Source organism: Penicillium waksmanii, assembly GCF_028829765.1.
Source record: "Penicillium waksmanii strain IBT 27052 chromosome Unknown utg000004l:1.0-5674109.0:1.0-5678898.0, whole genome shotgun sequence".
Classification (NCBI taxonomy): domain Eukaryota; kingdom Fungi; phylum Ascomycota; class Eurotiomycetes; order Eurotiales; family Aspergillaceae; genus Penicillium; species Penicillium waksmanii.
This window is the reverse complement of record NW_026643251.1, coordinates 3262175-3282739: the sequence shown is the minus strand read 5'-3', so window position 1 is coordinate 3282739 and position 20565 is coordinate 3262175. Positions and strand designations below refer to the sequence as shown.

Sequence of the window (20565 nt, the reverse complement as noted above, 5' to 3'; positions counted from 1 at the left end):
GTACGAGTACCCCTCAGTCAGCATTACTCAACCCTGGTTCTGGCACCCTTCACCGCCCAATGACGCTCGTTTACCAGCGAATCAGCGGCTCGGGAGAAGGTAGTTCCGACGCGCTAAGCCGAGTCTGGCAAGCGCCCCTCCGAACGCAGAAAAAAAAAGGAAGCAGCCGTCGCTCGAACTTTTTCTTCTTCTTTCTTTTCTTTGGGAAAGCTGGACTCTCTCCATCAACAGAAGGTTTCTTCCCTGTTGATTTGATTCCCCTCTGATCCATTCGACTCCTTACCTCCTTGGATCCAGAGTTTCTCTCTTTTTGTTATAAACAAAAAATCACCATGCCTATCACTAACAAGGAGGCTGCTCCCGGTGCTGCCATGAAGGCCGAGATCGAGGACTACACCAAGGCCCTGGAGGTCGTGAAGACCTACACCGTTCGGGATGGTCTTGATATCGATACTCTGCTGGACTCGGACAAGCACGGAGCTCTGACTTACAATGACTTCCTCGTCCTGCCCGGCTATATCGGTAAGCCGAATTTGCTTCGGATTCTGGCAAGGCCCCATTAATAACCTTGACCATCAGGCTTTGCCGCCTCCGACGTTAGCCTGGACAGCCCCGTCACCAAGCGCATCTCCCTGAAGGCTCCCCTCCTGTCCTCGCCCATGGACACTGTCACTGAGCACAACATGGCCATCCACATGGCTCTGCTCGGTGGTCTGGGTGTCATTCACCACAACTGTGCCCCCAACGACCAGGCCGAGATGGTCCGCAAGGTTAAGAGATACGAGAACGGCTTCATTCTGGACCCCGTCGTTCTTGCTCCTACTGCCACTGTCGGTGAGGCTAAGGACCTCAAGGCCAAGTGGGGATTCGGTGGCTTCCCAGTCACTGGTGAGTCAATTCTCGATTTTCCCCCCCTCGTACCCAACCACACCCCCTGCTATTGCATGATGAACAACCTACTTTTTTTATAACTTTCGTTCCACTGCCAGCAGCGAGAGCTGCCATGTAGAGAACCAGTTTTTATCTGAACTTCTGCCGTCACAACTCTTTCTTGTCACATCACTTTGTTTAACATGGATGCTAATGACGATTCTGTGACAGAGAACGGAACCCTTCGTTCCAAGCTTATTGGTATGGTCACCTCTCGTGACATTCAGTTCCACCATGAACTGAACGACCCCGTCACCTCTATCATGGCCACTGATCTGGTCACCGCCCCCGCTGGCACTACTCTGGCTGAGGCCAACCAGGTTCTCCGTCAGTCCAAGAAGGGCAAGCTGCCTATTGTCGATGAGGCTGGTAACATTGTCTCCCTGCTGTCTCGCTCGGACTTGATGAAGAACCTGCACTACCCTCTGGCCTCCAAGCTCCCCGACTCTAAACAGCTCATCTGTGCTGCTGCGATCGGCACCCGCGAGGAGGACAAGGCTCGTCTTAAGCTCCTTGTTGAGGCTGGTCTGGACATTGTTATCCTGGACAGCAGCAACGGTAGCAGTATGTACCAAGTTCAGATGGTCAAGTACATCAAGGAGACATTCCCCGACATTGATGTTATTGCCGGTAACGTTGTTACCCGTGAGCAGGCTGCTGTTCTGATTTCTGCCGGTGCCGATGGCCTGAGAATTGGCATGGGTAGCGGTAGTGCCTGTATCACCCAGGAGGTCATGGCTTGTGGCCGTCCCCAGGCTGCTGCTGTCCGCAGTGTCTCTGCCTTCGCTGCTCGTTTTGGCGTTCCCTGCATTGCTGATGGTGGTATCCAAAACGTTGGTCACATCGTTAAGGGTCTGGCCATGGGTGCTAGCACTGTCATGATGGGCGGTCTCCTTGCCGGTACCACCGAGTCCCCTGGCGAGTACTACGTTAGTAACGAAGGCCAGCTCGTCAAGGCCTACCGTGGTATGGGCTCCATCGCCGCCATGGAGGACAAGAAGGCCGGTGCCAACAGCAAGGATAGCAAGGCTTCCAACGCCGGCACTGCCCGTTACTTCTCTGAGAAGAGCAACGTTCTGGTCGCCCAGGGTGTTGCTGGCTCCGTCCTTGACCGCGGTTCCGTTACCAAGTTCATCCCTTACCTCATGGCTGGTGTCCAGCACTCTCTTCAGGATATGGGTATCGAGAGCCTGGACAGCCTGCACCAGGGTGTTAACAACGGCATTGTCCGCTTTGAGATGCGTAGTGCAAGTGCTATGACCGAGGGTAATGTCCACGGTCTGCACAGCTACGACAAGAAGCTTTACTCGTAGGATCCAAGCTTTCTTGAATGAAGGATTCCCCAATGTGAAATTTGAATGGGAACTCCCGGACGATGATACGTGGCCTTGGAAATAAAAAAATGGGGTATGATAGGACAGGAGTTAGACATGAGGAGTTTAATTTTTCAATTAATCAGTACATTATTCCGATTATATTCTCAGAAATTTGCGTAGCACATGTATCAATATCGCAGTATTCCGTACTCGTACTTCTTTGTGGTTATGCGTGTGGCACATGGTGCGGCTGTCGGCTAACTGGAAGCGGCCAAGCCGGACGCGGGGTACAGGGAGAAGCCTAGGCATCTCGGGTCGGTTCTTGCTATAAACTCCTTCAGTCGACCAAAAACCAACGGGGCGTATATAATATGCTCCCAGAGTATATTTGCAACCGTTGGTTAGCCCCTGTATTTGCCGGCCCCTACTTTACACGAACAACTCCTACATCCTTCCACGTCGCACGATTTTGGCTTCCCCCGGGCCCACGCCGAGGCAACTCCAAAAGGAATTATTCGGCGAATTCACAGTCACCGTCAACTACCCAGTCTGCCAGGATGCCACGCGCAAAGGAAGACGGCCAAAAAAAGAAACAGCCTGCTGTGGCTAGACCGAGTTCGAGGTGTGTTGACTTCCGGCGTGTGATGCCTAAAGCCTAACGGATTCGACCAAATCTGGACCATTGTAGAAGCATTCGATGAATGTTTGTCAAAAAAGACATCACCGCTAACAATAGTCCAGCGTAATTCTTGTTTCCCCAAAGAACGAGATTCTTCTGCTGCATCGAGTGCAGACATCCAGCTCTTTCGCCTCCGCCCATGTCTTTCCCGGCGGAAATCTATCCAGCCAAGATGGGCCATGCCCTCCCCCCGGAAGATCATGCCCACCACGATGATGGTCCTTCGTATCGACATGCAGCAATCAGAGAGCTCTTCGAAGAAAGTGGCATTCTACTTGCTACAGACCAAGCCTCTGGGAAGATGCTTGTAGTCGACGAAGCAACACGGGAGAAAGGCCGACGCCTTATTCATCAAAACCAAGTTACTTTTGGCGACTGGCTAAGGCAGCAGAATGCAGCAGCTGAGCCTGATATAGGTCAGTCTATCTTGATGACTTTCGAACCCCTCAGATCCCAGTGCTAACTCGAGAGAAGACCCGTTGATTCCGTTCACGCATTGGATTACCCCAATTCATAACCCCAAGCGCTATACAACCCAGATGTACCTGTATTTTATGCCACTTCCTGTCAATTTAGACAAGAAATTGCTGGAAGGTCTCCCTACTGAGGGCGAGCGGGATGAGATCCAAGTTCCGACCAGCGATGGTGGCGTTGAAGTCACCGAGGCCCAATTTCTCCCAGCTGCTGCATGGCTTGACCGTGCACAGAAAGGAGAAATCATTCTCTTCCCTCCGCAGTTTTTACTTCTACATTTGGTATCGGGATTTCTTGATCAGAATCCTCATTCGACTGTCTCCAATGAAGAAATGGAGAAACGCCGGGCGGCACTGATCGAATTTGTACATTCGGGCTCTCCCCCATGGACGGACAAGTATATTTCACCCAAGATGCTGAAAGCGACCGAGGATGGCCGGGTGGTTCTGGCTTTAGATGATGCCGGGCCCGAACTGAAGGGCTCCGACAAGCGAGGCGAGTCTGATCGAGTTGTCCTTGTACGATTCACAAAGGGAAGTGCGAGAGAAGTGACTGTGGCATGGAAGAAAGATGCCCTGCGTGAAGGAAAAGAAGGTCGGAGCAGTCTCTAGATATTATAGATAACGACTATATACGTGGCACATCAAATGTTGTGTCCTACCATAACAGCAATCTGAATAATATGCATCCAAGCAACGGCAACTGGATTATGTGGTTCCGGTGGTTCCCAGGGTTCCTGGGCGGGAGATGAAGCGTAGTATTGCCACGGCCAAAGATATGGCTCGGGTATAAGCCCACGCACGTTGCATTTCCACCACGCCAGCCCTCGACAAAGAGTCACATGACCCACACAAATCATTTGAGTCCCGATTTGTGCGGACCGAAAAACCCTCCACCTCCAACCTCACCGTCGCCCGTCCAATCCTCTACATCAAACCCGCCAAAATGGAGAACGAGAAGGGAGAGATCGTCGATCTGTATGTGTTTCCGCCATCCGACTCACCTTCGCTACAATCTATCCGGTGTCCTGTGTCTTGTCTGCCTACATTCGCCATACCGCATTGAATTCCCGACCACAAAAGAGACGGACCTTTTCGAGGCTTGGTCGGAATAAAATTCGAATTCCAAAGCCAGTGGACTCATGCGCGCTGTCTTGTTGGCGACAAAATTCAGGACACCGGTCGATTGGAGGGGAAGCGAATTTCGATACTCAATATGAGTCGAAACGAAAAAAAATACAAAGGATACTAACTGTACTTCCCTTGATAGCTACGTGCCCCGCAAGTGCAGCGCCACCAACCGCATCATCAAGGCCAACGACCACGCCTCTGTCCAGCTCTCCGTTGGCAAGGTTGACGAGAACGGCCGCTACACCGGCGAGAACGAGACCTACGCTCTCTGCGGCTTCATCCGTGCCCGCGGCGAGTCCGACGACTCCTTCAACCGCCTTGCCCAGAAGGACGGCTACCTCAAGAACGTCTGGTCCGCCAACCGTCAGCGTTAAATCGTCATGAAGTTTGCGCACTAGGGTGGTGTTGACGGGTTGATATTATGGTTAGCTTTCCCACCTCGCTTCATCTCGATTGAACATGCAACTAACTGGCAACACAGAGACGAACCGTGGCTAGATGGTCCAGGTTCGGGGATTGGAATAAGAGAAAAATGGATGAGGGTGTACTGGTAGTCTCCTTCGCCTAAATTTTGAAACCCTGTTTTCCTATCTATCAAAAAATGAGAATGGAATAACGACTTTAAATGGGTCCGGCCTTGTAATACTACAATGCCGCCTATTCAAATCCTCTATTTTACGCCTTTGCGATAGACCAAGGGGGAATTTCTTCGCAAGAGAAATACCCTTTCTTCCCTTCAGGCCTTTGTTCCTTTCTTGCAGCCCTCTTCCTCACGATCATGAAACAAAAGCCCCAAAATCAAATTTCAAAAACTTGAATAATTCCTCATTTCCCCATCCCACTTCCCCATTCCCTATCTCATCGGCATATCAAGGCTTCCTCATTCTTGTGGACTTTGAAAACCGGATCGTAACCCGGTCTGTGTTTTTGTTGTCTGCGTCTCCATGAGCGAGGGAGTAGAAACAGCTGTTTCACTATCCATCGCCGAAGATTACCTTCTTCCCCGCCTACTGAAGAGCCACTGTTGCAGAGTTTAATGCACTGGGGCACAGATACGGGTGGGACATTCGGATCCATAAACTTAGACCAAGGGACAACTCCCTCAACGTAAAACCTGGTTACTACTACTATACCAATGTGATCCGTTGGCCATTTCGGCTTCAAAACTATGACCTCTACCTTGTCAAAAAAAAAAAAAAACTTTTACGTGGCCTTTTCCTGGCTTGTTGTGTTTCTCCACGGTATAAGGCTGTTGATTTAGAGACATAATTGATTTTTTATTCGTTTCTCCTCGTCCATTTCATTGACATGCAAACATGACCTTCCGCATGAACTCGTCATTCCAGAAAAAGGGCCATGAGTCTTAACTTCAAGGCCTCTTTGGGCAAAACACAACATAGAACAGAAAATTTTGTCTATAAACAATTGATGCAATCCAGGCGTGCTAATTTTGGAGTTTAGTTTTATTTCTCCAGGCGCACAGCCGGGTTAGACTCGATGAAGTTCAAGTCGACCTTGTGACCAAGCAGCTCGCGGATGTTGCTGACACCATACCTAGAAACGATATGTCAGTAGTTAATTCGGAAATATAAAGCAATTCGGTTTAGACTCACTTGATCATAGTAGGACGCTCCAGACTCAGACCCCAACCGTAGACCTGCATACCCTTGGGGATGCCCATCGACTCCAGCATCTCAGGTCGGAACATACCACTGTTACCGATCTCCACCCACTTACCCAGACCTTCGTGGTAGCCGAAGATCTCCATACTAGGCTCGGTGTAGGGGTTGTAAGCAGGCTTGAAACGAAGCTGGTGGATGTTCATCTTGGCGAAGAAAACCTCCATAAATCCAATCAGACCACCCAAAGTGAGACCGAAGTCAGCAATCACACCCTCAATTTGGTGGAACTCTGCCAAGTGAGTAGCATCGACGGCCTCGTTTCGGAAGACACGGTCGATACTGAAGAAGCGGGCCGGCCGCGGGTTGGCAGCGAGCTTGTGCAGCATGTACGCCGAAATGGAGGTGGTGTGCGTACGGAGGACAAGACGCAGGGACTCGTCCGCGCTCCACGGGTAACGGTAACCAATTGAACCAAACTTGCCCTTCTCGTGGACATCGTGCACGTTGTCCCAGTATTTCTTGTAGTCGAGCGGCTTATCTTGGGTATTCTTGGGGCAGTGGGGGTCGTTGGCGGGGTCCTCGCGAGGTCCATCGGCGGTAAGGGGATCAGCGATGTAGAAGGTGTCCTGGAGATCACGGGCAGGGTGTTGCTGGGGCACGAAAAGAGCATCGAAGTTCCAGAAACCAGTCTCAACGAAGCGGTTGGTGGGCATCTCCTCGAAACCCATCTCAAAGAAAATGTTGCGGAACTCCGCGCGCACCTTGCTCAGTGGGTGCAGGGCACCGGAGGGCGTTAGGGCACCCTTGGCACTAAAGTTATAGGCTTTGAATTCGATATCTTTCCACGCTCCATTGGAAAGCATGTCGAAGGTAAGATCGGTCTCCTCCTTGACGAACTCGCGGGCATACTTGGGGCCCTTGGTGATCTTGAAGGTGATAGCCTTGGACAGGGTAATCAATTTCCTCCGCTTCAGGTCCGCAATGGCTTTGGTATCCTCCAGGGTGTTTGTCCGCTGCACGGTGAGCAGGGTTTCGCGGGTCAGATCGACGATCGACTCGCGGGTTGCCCGCAGCAAGTCCTTGTCCTTCTTGATCCAGCCTTGCTTGAAGGCATTGCCCTGGCCAACCTTGGCGTTATCCTTCCCCACAATGGCGGGCAAGTCGGCAATCTTCAGACCATCCAGGGCCTTGACGACGGCGTCGAAAACCTTGGCCTCGTGACTGCCATTGGTCGCAATTTCTTCACCCTCGGGGGTAAGTTCGATGATCTCCTTGTCGATAGTCTCATATTCGACCATCTGCCGGGTGGCCAGGCGGTCCAGCGCACTTTTGACCTTCAATGAGGGGTCGGAGGGGAAGGCTTCGCTAGAGAGGATAGGGGTATCGGAGGCGGATAGAGCGTCCAGGATCGGGGCTGTCAGGTCGGACGCCATGGCTGCGGCCTTTTCCTGCAGGAAAATTGTCAAAATCTGAGCGGGGGAGCGTATGGGAATGAGGTCGGACTTTGGGACTGGTGCCCGCCAAAATTACGATGACTCTTTTCCAGTGATGGTGCGGCGGGCACAGCGACCACTTGCGCTGTTTCACCCCCACCATTCAAGCAGCCGCTACGTTTGTACATATGTACTCCGTACATTGGATTGATTGATTGATTGATTCGATGTCTAATCATTCACCACTCAACTCGTGACTCAGTGATCATCCGATTCGCTCGGCAGATTAGTCTTGCGTACTCGTATACGGACTCGGGGTACTTCCACTATCATCCGGAGAAACCTTCAATACTTATGTCGCTTATCCTGCTCTACAGCTCATATGGAATATCTTGGCTCGCTGCTCGCCAGTCGCGTCTTTTTCCCTCCGGTGCTTTCGTGTACTTTTTAAGTGGCGTGGCCGTTTCATCAACGGGCTACTCGTACATTGTACTTGTACTCGTACGCGTGCAGCGGAGGCAATATCGAACGTCAGTGCGTCTGGGTTAAGACCTTTCATCCTGACGTGTGCTTTGAGAATGCCTTGACCGGTTTAATATCTGTGAGGTGGTGATCTCTTGGCACCCGCAGCTGGGATGACCTGCAATCATGCAGCCATGGTGTCATTATCTCGTGGCCATTTCGCAAAACCCTGCCCCCCCCCCCCGCCAGGTGATGTGATACCGAATTAGTGGATACCAGCAACCAAGTACCCTGGCAGCGACCGTTGAACCTTCTCCTCCACCGCTGTCCAGGACTACTACAGAGTATTCGGCGCACGAGACCAGGAGGAGGCCAGGAGGACACCGTCTCAGCCACCCAAATAGAGGCCAGTATCCTTAGCGAGTGTGGACATCAAACAACTCCGGAACGGTGGCAGACTCGCCCCGAGACAACGAAGCACCGCTATTTCTTACTGGTTGGGACTAAGGTTCGGACCCAGTAGAGTCCACCCGCAAGAACCGTTCCTTGAAGTCTCGGGGCTACAGACTATTCGAACCTCTCAAAAGCCCATGTGGAATTTATTGGGCCGCGCGGTGATCACGGAGGATTTTTGAGGATTTAGAGGAGGAGGGGGGTAGTTTAGGAATAAACTATTGACAACTCAAACAACGAACTTGCCGGGATGACGAGTTGGACTTGCGATCGGCCCTAGTTCCAGCGGCGATCATCACGCTTTCAAGGTTACTCGTTCGATAGCCAGCGGATCAAGGGAGATGAAACGGCTCAGGGCCTTATTCCCTTATTCCCCAGTATCCTGGTCTCTTGGGAACTCTATCGCCTGCACTTGTCCGTGCGAGCCAAATCCATGATTCCGTTTCTGCCGGGATGTAAGCTGCTGTTGGTTGGGCGTGCATGCTATGGTGTACGAGTCGAGTACGGGAGTGCCAGCGTCTGTCTGCTTTGCGTAGTTTTTACCTATTAGAAAAGGCAGCGAAATAGAGACAGTAGAAGAGACAGAGAGAGACAGAGAGAGACAGACAGAGAGACAGAGAGAGAGAGAGAGAGAGAGAGAGAGAGAGAGAGAGAGAGAGAGAGAGAGAGAGAGAGAGAGAGAGAGAGAGAGAGAAATCAGTCGGCATCGCCGCCCCTTTTGAAATCCTCAATCATGCCCTTCCCCTTCCCCTTCCCCCTCCCCCCCTTCTCTCTCTCTCTGACTCTCTCCTCAATTTTCACATCTTTCTCCCCATCACCCCCTTAAAAAACCTTAAAAGCTTCTTCTCTCTCATTTTCTGGGGATTTATAATTTGTGCATCTCTCTATCCCTCCGTCCTTTTCCTCCCCCGCAAAAAAAAAAAAGGAAGAGCGTGGTGATTACATAACCGGGCGCTCCCCCCTTTGGTCTCCTTCGTCTCCCCGACTCAAACCTTTTGCAGTGTTGCTATCTATCATCTAACCCCCCCCCCCCTCTGCCCGAATATTTCGGGCTGTGTCAACTCTCTCTTTCTTGGTCCCGGATCCTCCTTTTTTTACATCGCCCCATGTCGTCCTAGATCCCTTCGTCTATCTTTTGTGGCAGAACCCCCCGTCCGGTAAGCTTGAACTCCCGCATCGATACCCTCCCAAGTTCCTCCTCCCCCCCCTCTCCCCCCGAATAACTCCCTATTCGGGGTTCATTTCGGCCATTTTTTGGAATCATCGTTTCTTCCCCTGGGGGTCTTTCGTTGGTTTTTGGGTCAAGGGTCGCTTGGTTTCTCGTTATCATGGAAACGTTCTCGCTCGCTAACGATCGTAGGGCATAATGACTGGTGCGGACGAGACTCTTGTGGCCGCGACTGCGGTCTTGCAGTCTCTGGCCAGAGACGAGCCTACCGCTGGCTCATCTTCCCCTCCTTTTGATTTTCAATTTCCATCAAGCAATGGTGCCAAATCTTCCACACTCCCCGGAGATCCGAGTCCTGCAAAGGCTGCCTTCGAGGCCGAGTTGGAGGCCTTGGTGCGCCGAGTGCACCACCTGGAATTCCAAGCTGTCAGTCATCACACGTTCCCCGACAATCCCCAGCAGACCACCCTGACTGCTCTCGGATCCAACGAGAAGAACCCAGACTTTTTGTGGACCTTTGGGCTCGATCGCTTGTCGTCCGGTCAAGGTTCTGACTCTCATTGCCTCACACAGCAGCAAAACCTGAATCAACCCAATCGGCGGCAGCGAACCCCCCTCGGGCCCCGAAGAGCAAGTGCAAGTGCAAGAGCAACCGCCCCCGACTGTGGACCTTGACGATGACGAAACCGACGAGGAGGACGAAACTGGAGCCCGCACCCGGGTCGTCCGCGAAGAAGATATCAGCATCCTGCGAAACCATGTGCAAAAGCAGGCCGAGGAAATCAGCTTCCAGAAGGACATCATTGCGCAGGTCCGCGACGAACTGTTGAAACAAGAGGAGCACACCCGCCGTGCCCTCACCAAGGTTGAAAATGAGGATGTCGTCCTCCTGGAACGCGAATTACGCAAACATCAACAGGCAAACGAGGCCTTTCAGAAGGCCTTGCGAGAAATCGGTGGTATTATCACGCAGGTCGCCAACGGTGACCTCTCGATGAAGGTCCAAATTCACCCCCTGGAGATGGACCCGGAAATCGCTACTTTCAAACGAACGATTAACACCATGATGGACCAGCTACAAGTTTTCGGTAGTGAAGTATCTCGAGTCGCCCGTGAGGTCGGAACTGAAGGAATACTAGGTGGACAGGCACAAATCACTGGTGTCCATGGTATCTGGAAGGAGCTTACTGAAAACGTGAACATTATGGCCAAAAACTTAACGGATCAGGTGCGAGAAATCGCTACTGTTACAACTGCTGTCGCGCACGGTGATCTCAGTCAGAAGATTGAAAGCCGTGCTCAAGGTGAAATTCTCGAACTGCAACAAACGATTAATACCATGGTGGACCAGCTTAGAACATTCGCAACTGAAGTCACACGAGTCGCTCGTGATGTCGGTACGGAAGGTGTGCTGGGAGGTCAAGCTCAAATAGAAGGTGTCCAGGGCATGTGGAACGAACTCACGGTCAACGTCAACGCAATGGCCAATAATCTGACAACGCAAGTACGAGATATCGCAACTGTCACCAAGGCCGTCGCCAAGGGTGACCTGACGCAAAAGGTGCAAGCCAACTGCCGAGGTGAAATTGCTGAGCTCAAGGACATTATCAATTCCATGGTGGACCAGCTGCGACAATTTGCGCAGGAAGTCACCAAGATCGCCAAGGAGGTCGGTACGGACGGTGTACTTGGTGGTCAGGCCACAGTGAATGACGTCGAAGGCACTTGGAAGGATCTCACTGAGAACGTTAATCGAATGGCTAATAACCTGACGACCCAAGTTCGTGAGATTGCTGATGTCACTACGGCTGTTGCCAAGGGTGACCTGACCAAGAAAGTCACAGCCAATGTCCAGGGTGAAATTCTTGACCTGAAGAGCACTATCAACGGCATGGTTGACCGTCTAAACACCTTCGCTTTCGAGGTCAGCAAGGTCGCCCGTGAAGTCGGTACCGATGGTACTTTAGGAGGCCAAGCAAAGGTCGACAATGTGGAAGGAAAATGGAAGGATCTTACCGACAACGTCAACACCATGGCCCAAAACCTGACATCTCAAGTGCGAAGTATATCCGACGTCACTCAGGCCATTGCTAAGGGTGACCTGAGCAAGAAGATTGAAGTGCACGCGCAAGGAGAGATTCTTACCCTCAAGGTCACCATCAATCACATGGTGGGTCGGCTGGCTAAGTTCGCCATGGAACTCAAAAAGGTCGCCCGCGATGTCGGTGTCGATGGTAAAATGGGTGGACAAGCCAATGTTGAAGGAATTGCAGGTACCTGGAAAGAGATCACGGAGGACGTCAACACCATGGCCGAGAATCTCACATCCCAAGTGCGTGCTTTTGGTGAAATTACGGATGCCGCGACAGATGGAGATTTCACCAAACTTATTACTGTCAATGCTTCCGGTGAGATGGACGAACTGAAGCGCAAGATCAACAAGATGGTTTCCAATCTGCGTGATAGTATTCAGCGAAACACTGCCGCCAGGGAGGCTGCCGAACTTGCCAATCGCACCAAGTCCGAGTTCCTGGCCAATATGTCGCACGAGATCAGAACCCCGATGAATGGTATCATCGGAATGACGCAACTCACGTTGGATACCGACGACTTGAAACCATACACTCGAGAGATGCTGAATGTGGTGCACAATCTGGCCAACAGTTTGCTCACGATCATCGACGATATACTAGATATCTCAAAGATTGAAGCCAACCGAATGGTCATTGAAAGCATTCCGTTCACCGTGCGTGGCACTGTTTTCAATGCTCTGAAAACACTGGCTGTCAAGGCAAATGAGAAATTCCTGAGCCTGACGTATCAAGTCGACAATACGGTACCGGACTATGTCATTGGTGATCCATTCCGTCTACGCCAAATTATTCTCAATCTGGTTGGAAATGCCATCAAATTCACAGAGCATGGTGAAGTCAAACTCACCATCCGCAAATCGGATCGTGAGCAATGCACCACCAACGAATATGCCTTCGAATTTTCCGTCTCCGACACGGGTATTGGTATTGAGGAAGACAAGTTGGACCTGATCTTTGATACCTTCCAACAGGCTGATGGTTCCACAACTCGTCGATTCGGTGGCACAGGCCTTGGTTTGTCCATCTCCAAGCGATTGGTCAATCTCATGGGCGGTGATGTCTGGGTCACATCCGAGTACGGTCATGGAAGTACATTCCACTTCACCTGCGTCGTCAAGCTTGCCGACCAATCATTGAAGGTTATTGCATCTCAACTTATGCCGTATCGTGACCACCGAGTCCTCTTCATCGACAAAGGACAGAATGGAATCCAGGCGGCTAATGTCTTGAAAATGCTGAAGCAAATTGACTTGGAGCCACTGGTTGTGCGGAATGAAGAACATGTTCCACCACCTGAAATTCAGGACCCCTCTGGAAAGGAGTCGGGCCATGCGTACGATGTCATCATTGTGGACTCCGTCGACACCGCTCGGATTTTACGAACTTTCGATGAGTTCAAGTATATTCCCATTGTGTTAGTCTGTCCCTTGGTATGCGTGAGCCTGAAGTCCGCTCTGGATCTTGGTATCAGCTCATATATGACGACACCTTGCCAACCCATCGATCTGGGCAATGGCATGCTACCAGCTCTTGAAGGCCGCTCGACCCCGATCACTACCGACAACTCCCGCTCCTTCGACATTCTTCTTGCTGAGGATAACGATGTGAATCAGCAACTTGCGATGAAGATTCTTCAAAAACACAACCACAACGTCTTTGTCGTCGGCAACGGTCTTGAGGCCGTTGAGGCCGTCAAGAAGCGCCGCTATGACGTTATCCTCATGGACGTTCAAATGCCTGTCATGGGTGGATTTGAAGCCACAGGCAAGATTCGCGAGTATGAACGGGAGAGCGCATTGCAGCGGACACCAATCATTGCTCTTACGGCACATGCCATGTTAGGAGATCGTGAAAAGTGCATCCAGGCCCAAATGGACGAATATCTGTCCAAACCACTCAAGCAGAATCAAATGATGCAGACCATTCTCAAGTGTGCTACGCTTGGTGGTTCTCTTCTCGAAAAGAGCAAGGAGTCTCGGATTTCCAGCAGCGGAGAAATGCACCCGATCCACTCCTCCGTTTCGTCCGACAATCAGAATCAGCAACTGCAGCAACAGTCTCAAAATAAGAAGCCGTTGCCAGCTCCCACGCGGCCGAGTGCTGAGACTCGCTCCATCACCTCCTCCGGTCCGATCGCTCGGGGAAGCGTAGTGAGTCCAACAGAGGACAAAGACGAAGAGATGATCGATGATCGGGTACGTTAAAAGCATTGTATGTTGAAGAGGAAAACACATTCGAACACCCTGGCTAATTCTTATTGTATTCTCAAACAGTCATTACTGCGATCCAACAGTACCTGAGCTTATTTGCATCTCTTGAACAATGTACTTTCTCGCCATGCAAATCTGCCTCTATGGCTTGATGTGGCCCTTGATACCCTGTCTATATTGAGTCTTTTTGAGCGCTTCTTCTTAAAGACCTCTTTTGAGAGGGCCCCGTGAGCACCTCCTCCATTTCCTACTTCCGACATTTTGTTCATCTCATACCCACCTACCTCATTCTCCTGTCATTTTCTCGCTTCACAAAGTGACCCCGTTTCTGCATTCGTTTACCATGGTACCTATCCCTGGTGGTGTTTGGCGTATCATTTTTATTTTCAACAAGGGCCTGGGCAGTCAAGTGGGTGACTGAAGGTGGAGTTTGCAACAAGAAGGCGTGCTTTTACTTTTGATCTATCCCATTGGGGTTTCCAGTGTCGTCACATTTGCTTTGCCATCTATTCTCTCGCTTGCAATCTTGCCTTGGAGCCTGTTTCTGTCATCATTTCTATTTTTGTATTGTACCTATTTGTTCCCTCCACGTTCTTGTCGAGCCATCTTTTTTGGTGCTAGAGAGGACGCCCAAGGTTCCGAGGCTTCTCTTTTTTTTTCCTACTGCCACTGGTGGTGTTTACTGGTTCTTGTTTGGGATGTTTCATCTCAGGCGAGGCTACAAGGCAAGAATTCATTCCATACTATCTATCCTTCCTTGACTTGCCCTGATTGTACTAGTAGTAGTACTAATGTTGTAGAATAAAGGCAATGAGCGCAGGTAGTCCCCCAGCACACTCACTCCCTCCCTCAGAAAGAAGATCATAAAAACGAGCAATCATATTATTAGATCTATATAAGGCTGAAACTATCAACCAGATCCTAAAATTATTCAGCTTAACGCCCTCCCCTCGCTTCAAGTTCTAAAAATACCAACCCCCAAAAACTCAACGACCAAATAACCAGCAAATTAATTCCAAATACGACCCCAGTGCGGCCTTGAAGGGTGAACATTCGTCCCCGTCGCGGTGAATTGAGTCGAGGCATGGGTTACGTTAAGAGCAGTCGTCGCATTCGAGAAAATACTGCTCGTGTTAGTGAACGGCGCGGTTATATTCCTCAGCACTCCCCGTGTAACGATACCGGGCTCCCGTCGAATCACATTGGAGTCTCGTCGTTGAAAATGACTTCCTTTCTCTTTGACTTTTTCTGTGGGCGACGCTTCGGGGCTGGTGCTGGATTCGCCAGTGGACGTCGACTCTTCGGAAGTCGTAGATGGAGACGTCTCTGGAGTCGTGGATGGAGATGCCTTTGGAGTCGTGGATGGAGATGCCTTTGGAGTCGTGGATGGAGATGCCTTTGGAGTCGTGGATGGAGATGTCTCTGGAGTCGTGGATGGAGATGCCTTTGGAGTCGTGGATGGAGATGTCTCTGGGGTGGTGGATGGAGATTTCTCTGGGGTGGTGGATGGAGATTTCTCTGGGGTTGTAGATGGAGACGATTCCGAGGGTGTGGTGGTCGAGGAAGGTACTGTTATCAAGGTGCTGGGACTAGAGCCTGGGTTTGAGCTTGAAGTAGAAGCTGTGGAAGCTGTGGAAGTTATGGAAGCTCTGGAAACTGGCCCGCTGGTTGTACTGGATGTACTGGATGTACTGGTTATACTGGTTGTACTGGTTGTACTGGTTGTACGGGTGCTGGGGATGAAGGGAGTCGAGCTCTTGGAAGTAGTTTGCGATCCGGGGTTGGTTGTGCTTGCGCTGCCACTTCCACTTCCAGATGAACTTCCAGATCCGCCGCCAGTTGCACTTCTCGAAGGATTGCCCGATCCTCCTCCACCTGAGGAGCCTCCGCCAGAGGTTGAGGGTCCTCTACCTCCTCCACCGCCAGCACCACCAGCGCTGCTGCTTCCTCCGCCAGCACCTCCACCCGCTCCACCTGATGGGCCACCGCCAGACAGACCACCGCCAGATGGGCCTCCTCCAGATGGGCCTCCTCCAGATGGGCCTCCTCCAGATGGGCCTCCTCCAGATGGGCCACCTCCGGCTCCACCACCGCCAGATGTTGGACAGCTAGTCACTGTCACTGTCACTGTAGACACAGTTGCAGTGGGACAAAATGGGGCACAGATAGAAGAGACCCCAGGGCAGATAGATCCACCGGAGTTGCCACCTCCAGAAGAAGTGCCTCCGCCGGGGCTTGTACCTCCACCACCAGGGGAAGTACCACCACCGGGTGAAGTGCCGCCGCCAGGAGAGGTACTGCCGCCAGGAGAAGTGCCACCACCAGGAGAAGTGCCACCACCAGGAGAAGTGCCACCACCAGGAGAAGTGCCACCACCAGGAGAGGTGCCGCCGCCAGGAGAGGTGCCGCCGCCAGGAGAGGTGCCGCCGCCAGGAGAGGTGCCGCCGCCAGGACTACCGGTAGAGCTTGGGCTAGCACCACCACTACTAGGGCTAGTTCCTCCTCCGGGAGATATACCACCGCCAGGGGAAGTGCCACCGCCAGGGCTTGTACCTCCTCCAGGGGACGTACCACCACCAGGAGAAGTGCCACCACCAGGAGAAGTGCCACCGCCAGGATTACCGGTAGAGCTAGGGCTAGCACTACCACCACCACCAGGGCCTGTACCGCCGCCGGGGGATGTGCCTCCACTAGGGCTAGTTCCTCCTCCAGGGGAGGTACCGCCACCAGGTGCACCAGTAGACCCAGGTGAAGTTGAGCAGGGAATTCCGGTCTCTTCACCAGGGAATGTTTCGGTAGCGGAAGCAACGGCTGAACTCAGGGCGCCCGTGTTGGCGATATTATGACGTTCTACCAAGTGACGGTTCTCGTCGCGGTCAACAAGGATAGCCAGCTCGTCTGCACTCGCTGGGAGACACTGCAATAGTATGCAAGAAGCGGCGGCCAGCAAAGCCATGCATCTATTAGGATACATGATGGCAGATCAAAGAGTCTGGGCGTGAAAACAATCAAGCGAGTGAGTGTTCAGTCAAGAGGACAATTGATCATAGAAAGGTTGACACGTTCCGGGGCCACTCAAATTTGTAATGGCGGGATTGGATGGATAAGTAGCAAGAAAAGAGAATGTAAAACAAAGTCAATCGGATCGAAGCAAAGTCCACGCAACAGCCAACTTGATGCAGATCACAGCGTTGCACGAACCGCCGGACAGGAGCAAGACAACACACAGCGAAGCAATCTGGACAGCAAGCAAAAGCGAAGATGGAAGCAAGGTAGAAGGACAGAGGGTGCAGAGACAAAGACCTTGTAATATGTAGCGCATAGCCAGAAACCTTGAAGGGTAGTGATGATCGAGCGATGTCATTGACTTAGTTTCCAGGTATGGGCTGATGACCATATATGGTTGGTCTTGCTGAGGGGAGCCCTATGTTTACCAAGTTCCATGGTCCTCGCAGCACTTCCGGCCGTTCCTCTTGGAAATATATTCCGCAGGTTCCTCGGGCTTTGACAGAATCAGGTACCATCATTGTGACTGCCAAATTACATAGATCTGGACCTGAACCTGGTTCTTGTTCCCCTCGGAGATATTATGCGATCTCCTAGCGGATGAGATCATTGTATCGTGAATTGAACTATCGAGATGACCATGCGAAACCCCCCCCCCGATGGATTTAACGATGAAAAATCGATTAGCATTAGTAAACTAGAAACTTTTTAACCTATGATAAGATGCATGCGAAATTGACGCGTTTGTTTGTTGGGTCGCTAATATGGTCGTGGAGAGAAAAATAAGTTCAAACCGCCTGGCACTCAATATGGCGGTGTCTTCAAAATTCAAAATGTATATATATAAATATATAAATTCAATCTCTGTGCAATTTTAGTCGCTTTTATTCTGCGAGGTCATGAAGTCGTGTCGTTGGTATTCAAAGGGTGGGTATTTCTTGCATTTGCAACTTTTTCAAGTAAACATGGGCGCGTAGCCTATGTGACCTAGTAAATAGCGAGAGGACGACGCCAGCCGACCTGTATGACCTTTACGGCGGTACAGCAAGCAAGACCAGCCGCATAGCACACTGTAGTGAAAGCAATAAGGCCCCAGTATTCACCATTGCAGCGCGATAGGATTTCTCCGGCAATGGGGATACCGGTCAGGGTGCTAGTAGCGAATATGTCAGTCATGAGTACAAATGACATCAGAAACTGTGTTCAATAACTGATACTTACCCAAAGCTCACAATCGTGTATGCGGTTGCGTAATAACGACCGTAGTTTTCGGTCTTGCACAGCTGACCGACGCAGACAGGCGTCAAACTGATGTTACTTCCACTGGAGAAGCCGAAGAGGACGGCATATACGATGAGCAATGCCAGACTGTTCCCGGCAGGAAGCCAGAGGCATGCATTGCACAGCAAGCAGAGAGCCACAGTCGCAATCAAGGTGTTGAATCGGCCAAGATAATCAGCAAAGAATCCTGGAAGCCATCTTCCGAAGAACGAACCAACGTTCAAAATGGCTACCATCTGGTATGAAAGTTTCGTGGAGAAGCCTTGATCCAGAGCATAAGAGGAGATGTAACTGATAGGCACGAAGAGACCCCACTCAATAAAGAACACGCTGGCGGTAGTCAATGCAAATCGAGGCTCGCGGAAAACCTTGAAATCCGGAAGGATGTTTTCTCTGGAGAAAGGCCGTTGTGGTAGGCGAGATTTGATGAGTAGGTTTGCGAATCCAAAAGCGATTAGGCATATCAGGGCGATCACACGGGTTGCCCAGGCCCATCCAATTTTGGGGAAAAGGCTTTCCAGAATGAGCGGAAAGGCAATTCCCCCAATCGAGCCACCGGTAGCAGCAATACCGGTTGCGACTCCACGTTTTTCAAAGAAGAAATGACCGATTGCTGAGATGGCTGGGGTGAATATCAAAGACGCGCCCACTCCGCCCAGAACACCGATCACAAGCATAAAATGCCAGTACTTGGTGCAAAACCCCAGAAGGATCATCATCGCCATCTCACAGATGGAGCCTGCCAGGACAAGAAAACGCGGCCCGCGGGCATCGAAGATGGGGCCGATCTGAACACCGCAGAAGAAGGTCAAGAAGGCATACATGCCAAAGATCCACCCGATGTTACCGGAGCTATAGTCTTTCAGCTGGTGATTCTCGATGTAGGCCTGGAAAGTACCAATGGTGTTGACGAGTCCCAGGGAGCCAAAAAGACCCAGGAAGCTCCCGAGCACCACCAGCCATGCTTCAAGCCCACCCTCTGGGTAAGTGTTCCCTCCGCATCAGTCGTCACCCGGCTCATAGGGTCCCTACGAACGGAGCGGTGCGAAGGGGCTACCGTAGAAGCCGTGCGATAGAGCTCATCGTTGTTGTCTGACTTGTTTGCGGTAGCTGGCTCATGTTCGGCATCCTGGTTGGGGTTGTGGGTTTGGTCCTGCTTTTCAAAATCGGAGACATGCGTACCAGTCTTTTCCAGATCAGCTCCGGTCACCTGGTCCTCTGTCTCGTAGATTTCAGACACGACCGTGTGGTCGAGAGTAGGGTCGATACCATGTTGATGGCGACCCGATGCATTAGATGTTGTGGTGGTGAGGCCCGAAAAAGTGGACATTATATGTTGAGGGTAGCTCCGCTCTCCGTAAGTTGCTTTGGATATTTTTCCCCTTATTATGGAGGTGACAAATTTCCGTCGAGGAAGTGCCCTCTCACGCTGCCTTTGGTGTACTTGAAGGCTGAGATATTGTGGGGATCTGGGGGAAGATGAAATGGGTTTGAAGATGGAGAGGGGTCATTAGCAATCCAAAAGTTGGGGGTTCACCTCATTCTGTGGAGTTCTCCCCGATTGGCTTTGAGCATGGTTCATGGGTCTTTGTAGGCCCGTTTTCATAACGTGGAAAATTCGGTCACGAGCGGCTATTGGTGGCGGGTAAGTGGGCCATTCTCGCCCGAGTACGAAGTACTCCATTTCTCTATTTGCTTATTACGAACTGGACACTTCAACTCCGAACTCCGATCGATATAAGACGCCGGTATAGGATCGAAGCACTCAAGGGAGGGCCATGAAAACGTGGAGATTCGGAGAATTTACCCAATCACCCCCATCAACCACATGCGTTGCCGGAAGATCGGCATGGACCGACAGGAAGCTTGCCTTGTGTAACCAAGCCATATGTTTGCCCAATGAAAGCGGGACCATGTGGCAAGTAAATCTTAGTCTCGATAAAGAGGGTCGCAGGCTTAATCGCCACTTACTACTCCGTAGTGAGTCCACTCAAGCAAGATCCGCGGTGGATTTTATGGACTTGGGAGTGGATGCCTTCTTGGGTGAGATATCGGCTCTTTTAGTTCATATAACCTAAAGTGAGGCCACCTTTCATCCAATTGGGCTTGTGGTTTAGTGGTATAATACTCCCTTAGCATGGGAGTGGTCCGGGGTTCGATTCCCCGCGAGTCCATTTTTTGCTGAATCCCGCAAGGATCTTGGCAGCCGGCCACCTACTCTTTCATCTAGCTTTGATCCTTCCAGTTTGAGACGAAGGATAGATGGTATTTCTCTTTTTTTTGAAGAGATTTCGGAGTGTTTTTTTGG

At 51.3% G+C, this 20565-nt stretch overlaps 7 protein-coding genes across 7 annotated transcripts; 5 read left to right on the top strand and 2 right to left on the bottom strand.

The window, feature by feature from the left end:
• Nucleotides 1-332: 332 nt before the first annotated feature.
• Nucleotides 333-2243, top strand: N7481_004025 (putative IMP dehydrogenase; the record flags this gene model as incomplete). Its single annotated transcript, XM_057263244.1, has 3 exons — nucleotides 333-522; nucleotides 580-888; nucleotides 1102-2243. The coding sequence occupies 3 exons, from the start codon at nucleotides 333-335 to the stop codon at nucleotides 2241-2243; spliced, it is 1641 nt and encodes a 546-aa protein (XP_057124905.1).
• Nucleotides 2244-3064: 821 nt separating this feature from the next.
• Nucleotides 3065-4010, top strand: N7481_004024 (uncharacterized protein; the record flags this gene model as incomplete). Its single annotated transcript, XM_057263243.1, has 2 exons — nucleotides 3065-3341; nucleotides 3400-4010. 2 exons carry the CDS (start codon nucleotides 3065-3067, stop codon nucleotides 4008-4010), a joined length of 888 nt encoding a protein of 295 aa, XP_057124904.1.
• Nucleotides 4011-4344: 334 nt separating this feature from the next.
• Nucleotides 4345-4903, top strand: rps21 (40S ribosomal protein eS21; the record flags this gene model as incomplete). The annotated part of the gene is made up of 2 exons (XM_057263242.1): nucleotides 4345-4376; nucleotides 4669-4903. The coding sequence occupies 2 exons, from the start codon at nucleotides 4345-4347 to the stop codon at nucleotides 4901-4903; spliced, it is 267 nt and encodes an 88-aa protein (XP_057124903.1).
• Nucleotides 4904-5992: 1089 nt separating this feature from the next.
• Nucleotides 5993-7584, bottom strand: N7481_004022 (phenylalanine--tRNA ligase subunit alpha; the record flags this gene model as incomplete). Its single annotated transcript, XM_057263241.1, has 2 exons — nucleotides 5993-6083; nucleotides 6143-7584. The coding sequence occupies 2 exons, from the start codon at nucleotides 7582-7584 to the stop codon at nucleotides 5993-5995; spliced, it is 1533 nt and encodes a 510-aa protein (XP_057124902.1).
• Nucleotides 7585-9865: 2281 nt separating this feature from the next.
• On the top strand, nucleotides 9866-14060 carry tcsC (putative two-component osmosensing histidine kinase (Bos1); the record flags this gene model as incomplete). The annotated part of the gene is made up of 3 exons (XM_057263240.1): nucleotides 9866-10203; nucleotides 10274-13955; nucleotides 14034-14060. 3 exons carry the CDS (start codon nucleotides 9866-9868, stop codon nucleotides 14058-14060), a joined length of 4047 nt encoding a protein of 1348 aa, XP_057124901.1.
• A 1132-nt stretch (nucleotides 14061-15192) lies between these two features.
• Nucleotides 15193-16816, top strand: N7481_004020 (uncharacterized protein; the record flags this gene model as incomplete). The annotated part of the gene is made up of 3 exons (XM_057263239.1): nucleotides 15193-15220; nucleotides 15258-15536; nucleotides 15927-16816. 3 exons carry the CDS (start codon nucleotides 15193-15195, stop codon nucleotides 16814-16816), a joined length of 1197 nt encoding a protein of 398 aa, XP_057124900.1.
• Nucleotides 16817-17963: 1147 nt separating this feature from the next.
• N7481_004019 (MCT family MFS transporter) lies at nucleotides 17964-19587 on the bottom strand (the record flags this gene model as incomplete). The annotated part of the gene is made up of 3 exons (XM_057263238.1): nucleotides 17964-18129; nucleotides 18198-19236; nucleotides 19290-19587. The coding sequence occupies 3 exons, from the start codon at nucleotides 19585-19587 to the stop codon at nucleotides 17964-17966; spliced, it is 1503 nt and encodes a 500-aa protein (XP_057124899.1).
• Nucleotides 19588-20565: the final 978 nt, after the last annotated feature.